A 5,659-nucleotide genomic window follows, 5' to 3' on the forward strand; every position below is an offset into this window, starting at 1 on the left:
AGCCTCACCCCGACCTCCCCCTCCAGCCCCGTCCATCCCCTCCCCCTGCCCAGCCCCAGCTCTGGGGATGTAAGTAACGATGGGGGAGACGGACAGTTCAGAGGGTTGGAAACCCCCGTCACACACAGTCCTATTGGCACCCCAAGACCTCCACAAACACGTCCATTAGTTTGTTGTCTCCATGTGATTCTCATCAGTCATCAGTTGATTTTTACTTTGATTCAGCCTTACAAAGTGAACAGTGTCCTGTAGCCCATTAATAACTACTACTCAGAACACATTCTAACTTTTCTGTGGGTTAATTAACACACCATGTCCATTAGACATAAAAACGAGGCCAACTGTAAACTAAACCGAACCAGATCATGGTGCCTCCCCCTGCCTCTCCACAGATGGATGGTGGGGCTCAGCTGGGCAGGGAAACTGATTGGTCCAATTCTTCCTCACAGGGAGACATCCATGAGGATTTCTGCACTGTGTGCAGACGCAGTGGCCAGTTGCTCATGTGCGACACGTGTTCTCGTGTTTATCACCTCGACTGCCTGGATCCACCCCTGAAAACCATTCCTAAAGGCATGTGGATCTGTCCAAAATGTCAAGATCAGGTAACCGCAGCAGCCGTGACTGATCCTGAGTCAGGGGGAAGGGGGTACCGCAGTCCAGAGAGGGGCCAATCAGGGCCAGTAGCTGTACTTAACTGTAGAAAACTGCTTCTGCTGACACTGTCCTGAACGTTAGGACTGTTCAATCCTTTGTAAGCATATACATGATGCAGTATTGTTTTTTTGTGCTTCTGTCCCATTCATTGTGTCAGTAAAGATTGGCATCTCACATCCATCCACTCCATTGCTTGTCCCCTCTTGGCCTCACCACAGGGTGGCGGCTTAATTTTGTCCTCCTCAAATCTTCTCTTAAGTCTTAGCCTTTGTGACAACTGCGAGCTTCTCTCTCCAGATCCTGAAAAAAGAAGAAGCCATTCCCTGGCCTGGTACTCTGGCTATTGTTCATTCCTACATCGCTTACAAAGAAGGTGACGTCAGATTATCTTCCTCTCTCAGATGTCCGCTGGGACAGGTGGTGGACGGTGAGGTTAACAGTTTTATTGTTCTCTGCTGCAGCTAAAGAAGAGGAGAAACAGAAGCTGATGAAATGGAGTTCTGAACTGAAAGTGGAGCGAGAGCAGCTGGAACAGAGAGTCAAACAGCTCAGCAACTCCATAACGGTAACAAACACAAGAACCAGTTCCTTTTTAGATCCAGTTCCAGGTTCATAACTGACTGATTTACGAGAAACAAACAGCAACTGATAGAGCTCCAGAGCGTTGGTAGTAATCAATATTCTAAGCTTCGACAAGGCTTGACTTCAAATCTGATTATCCATCCAAGAGACAGACGCCATCCACGACTAATTAACTCGTCTGTGGGAGAAATAAATGCATCAAGGTCACAGTTTATGATTAAATCGTTCTGAATCAGGACCTCTTTAGAGCAAAGTAACTGATGAAAAATAAGGTGTGAAAAGGTAGACAGTTTGTATTTTCTGCTGCTCATCTGAAGTCAATTTGTACTTGCCCTTATATTATTGTATATTTTATTTATTATATATAGACCCTTTTAGCTGATCCAGTTTCCAGGATCATTGAAATGCTTGCTTAAGCTTCAGCTCATAAACTCTGTCTTACTCGCACACCGAGTGCCCGATCGGTCGAGTGCCCGATCGGCCTCCCGAACAGCAGAACCAGGTGTGTAATAATTAGACTGAGGTGGACTTGTGGGACACACTGCTAGTAGTAATAACGATTGATCCTATTTCTAGAAGCACAGGAACTTGAGATAAATTATTTTTGATCATCCCCTAAAGAACATCCGATGCCTTTAGTCAAATCTAACCTTGTTGTTGTTCCTCCATCAGAAATGCATGGAGACCAAAAACACCATCCTGGCTCGTCAGAAAGAGATGCAGCTTTCCCTGGAAAAAGTCAAACACCTGATTCGCCTCATCCAAGCCTTCAATTTCAACCAAGCTCTGGCAGAGACAGAGGGTAAAGACGTCAGTGCCAGAGTCCAGGACAGTGCTGAAGTTGCAGTCGGCTCTGAAGCTGCGCCAGAGGCTAACTCTGTAGAGAGCGTGAAGGCTGGGAGCTCCTCAGCCAGCAGCAACACCGATGGAAACAACAAACCAGAGGAGCACGGAGCCGCAGGGAACAACCAGACAACAGGAGCAGCAGGAGGAGACACCGACAGCCAGCCTGTCCCTGAAGACAGCGCTGTCCTAACAGCAGATAACAGCCCCAGTGTAGGGGCAGGCGGTAAGGTGGAGCCTGTTGACGGGGCAGTGGCGGGGGGAGGGGGTGACACAGGGACTGGTGTCCAGGCGGAGGTTGTGGCCAAGCCTGAGACTGAGGCAGCTCCGGTGGTTGACATTCCCACTTCCTCAGTGGTCGCGACTGTTGCCACCACCAACGGTACAGCCGAACCGGCCTGCCCTGATCACAGCCCCGCAGGAGGCTGCGCCACCAACGCCACCACCAACTCTGAGAACAAGATGGCTGCCGCCAACCCTCCTCCAGAGACAGCAGTGGAGAAGAAACAGGAGGAGATCTCTAACAGTGACGGCAGCAACAACAACAACAACAGCAAAACCTCAGAACCCTCCCAGCATTCTTTGCCAGCTCTTGTCAGCAGTTTGGACAATAAAAAGTAATGCTATGTCTCTTGAGTTGCGGGAATTCAAACATATATATTAAAAAAAAGACTTTTGCTTGCACCGTACGGTGCCCTGAAGTTGCCAATCTGTATAAATGTTGTTTGTTTGCATTGTATTGTCAGACTGTGTCAATGGTAGATATACAGCCCAAGTCACATGGCTCTGGGAAGACGTAGGCTGTTCCACCCACAGAGCTGGGGTATAGGAAGGCTTACGAACCAGTGTCATCATGCCAATTAGTGATAGACGTCAGTGGTGGGAATGCTCAAAGGGAGATTTAATCCATCATCACACCAGTGTGTGCCTGTTATAGTGGCCCCTGTGTTCTCTTGTGGGGTGGGGAGATGGGTTCGCATGGGTATGGAGAAAACCGAGAACCAAACATCTGTCAGGGGTTACTGGTCTAAGAAGCAGTGTTGTGATAGAGTAATGAAAAGAGAACCTGTTCATCCCCTTGTCCCAATGAACTTAATGTGAACAACCTTTAACTTCTTCAATCCCACGACCCTGATCTCTTCCTTTGAACAACCCTAAACCTTACCCAGTGTTTCTAACCCTTAACCCCGATCCTCCTGATCTTAACTTCCCCCATTAACCAACAACTTCGACCATCTTCAGACAACAAAAACCTTTTTTCAAATCTTTCCTATCCTTCCCCAGTCCAACAATCTAATGTGGCATCCCAAAGGTTCAGATGCTGTTAGACGATCCAACAAAGACTTTGTTTGAAGAATACCCTTAAACAAACGACCCTAACTTCTCCATCAACCTACAACTCAGTCGTCCTTAGACAACAGAAAACCCCTAACCCAAATTTACCTTCCTCAGTCCAAAAATCTAACGCGACCTTCCTCTTAAACCCAAAATGGCTCAGTACAAAGTGCCGTCCGAATTCCTGCTCTAGATGGCGAGGGAGATGCCTGCTGTTGTAGCAAGGGGCAAGATGCGATTAATCCTAGAAATGGGGATAATGGAGTCCACTTTTGGACATTCATTGTGTTGTACTTGGTTCATCCCAAAAAACTTGTTGGATTGTCGATCTAGGAAAGTAACAATGGCAACGTCAGAGAGGTCTTGGGGGGGCTGAGGTTTCAGACAAGCACTTCATTTGAAGCCTTCTGGCACATTTACACCAGCGTCCGGAACTTTCCCATTAACCAGTGACTGTCTTTAGACAACAGAAAACATAACATGTCTTAACGACAGATAGCAGTAACCTTCCCCTTGGGACGAAATGTACCTTCCGCAGTCCACCAACAATTTTAAGTATTCTTCCTTCTCAACCCAAAAGGAATCAGTATGCTTCAAACCTAGTTTTTTCTTATCCGATCAGTTCAGAAGTTGGGAAAGGTGTGGGGCACTTTATTCTCTTTATTTGATCTTTTATTTGATTTGATTCCTACCTTCCATATCAGCCTACAACTTAAACCGTGTTCATTCAAACAAAAAACATCAACGAAACAGCCTTCCCCTAGTGACTAAAACCCAATCTTACCTTCCCCAGTCCGCCAACAATCTATCGTACTCTCCCTCTTCAACCTTTAATCAGATGCTGTTCAACGATCCAACAAGTACTTGAGGTTTACTGATTCCTTTCAACCAACGTCCCTAACATCCTATTTGCTTAAATGTATTCATTCAACAAAAATCAGCCTTCCCCCAATAACTAAAACCCAAACTTACCTTCCCCAGTCCATCCTACCCTGTCCCAGTTGACCAATAACCAAACGTCCCCATCAACCAACAATCCCAGTTAACTCCCCCTCCCCCCATCTCTTTCCCCACTCGTATCCCTGAGCTCAGGCAGAAAGGATGCTGAGCGTCGTGTTCAGCAGGTACGGAGGACGAGGCGAACAGGCGCGGTAGCCTAACAGATGTTTTCAGTGGTGTCGGTCAAGTGTAGTGATTGAGTTTTCATTCGTGAGTCAAGTGTGTCAACTGTGAGCACTAAATGTGAAATTGCAATATTGCAATGTCAACACACACAAACTATATCTGGGCTGTGTTTCTTTTTTATAGGAAAAGATATTCAGGTCTTCCTAGTCTTCAGAATAAGTGCTTTCTGTTCCTGAACCTGCTGGACTGGCATTATCAACACAAAAAGGAATCCTCTTTTTGAAGTGGTGATCTTTGCATTATGTACATTTCTGTTGAATCCTGAACTGCCAAAATGATGTTGTATCCAAATTCAGCAGGGACAAGTCCACTTACTGTATTGAAAGATCAAATCATTGGCGTTGTAAGATATAGATGCTACCATTTCAGAAATTGGAAGTCCCCAGATTGAGACAGGAGAGCTTATTAAACAATAACATTAAAGGAACTTTTTTTTCCTTGAAATGGAGGGATTTGTTGTATGAACCTGCTCCTTCAGACAGATCTCAAAGGACAATACCACAAATCCTGAGATTAAAGCACAAGCTTGCTGCATTACAAAGAAGTGCTGAAGAGCTTTTTGTATGTTAATATGGAATTAAACAGAGTATGCATCTCTTTGTTGTGATGTGACTTATCCCCACATTGCCAATATTTTTCTAGGAGGAAATACAAACCTCTGTCTGACATTAAGGCTCAAGTCTAGTTCATATTTTTGGGGAGGAATTGCTGGGCTTCTGTCTCAGAAACCCCTTCATCCCCTCACAGTTAGACTAGTGCATCTCTTTTCTTTCTGGAGCATGTCTGGGCTGAAATGTGATGCTGTTATTCGTTGGCTTGGTGGCTGTCAGTTCGGGTCTGTCTTTGTCTGGTGAACTGATCATGACTTCTGGCTTCTTGTTGGGTACGGGGCATTAACAAACTCTGGTCTGTTCATTAACAGTGCCTCTGGTTGTGCTGGAATCTTTATTTATGTCTTTCTTTTTGCAATATTGGAGCGTTTTTGCTGAAATTGTAGTCGCCTGAAAACGTATTCACCCCCGAGTAGCGTTGAAAGTTCTGTTATTGGTGTTCAACT

The 5,659-nt window shown here is 45.7% G+C and overlaps 1 protein-coding gene across 1 annotated transcript in view; it reads left to right on the plus strand.

The window, feature by feature from the left end:
- The window catches only part of phf21ab (PHD finger protein 21Ab), a gene marked incomplete at its 5' end in the record, with an annotated part of 32,874 nt that extends 27,215 nt beyond the window's left edge, over positions 1-5,659 (plus strand). The window contains 5 exon segments of the mRNA XM_035664678.1: positions 1-69; positions 450-605; positions 955-1,030; positions 1,119-1,222; positions 1,912-5,659. Coding sequence (XP_035520571.1) covers positions 1-69; positions 450-605; positions 955-1,030; positions 1,119-1,222; positions 1,912-2,703 — 1,197 coding nt within the window.

Source organism: Morone saxatilis, unplaced genomic scaffold (genome assembly GCF_004916995.1).
Source record: "Morone saxatilis isolate NCDOM2014 unplaced genomic scaffold, NCSU_SB_2.0 Contig2, whole genome shotgun sequence".
Classification (NCBI taxonomy): domain Eukaryota; kingdom Metazoa; phylum Chordata; class Actinopteri; family Moronidae; genus Morone; species Morone saxatilis.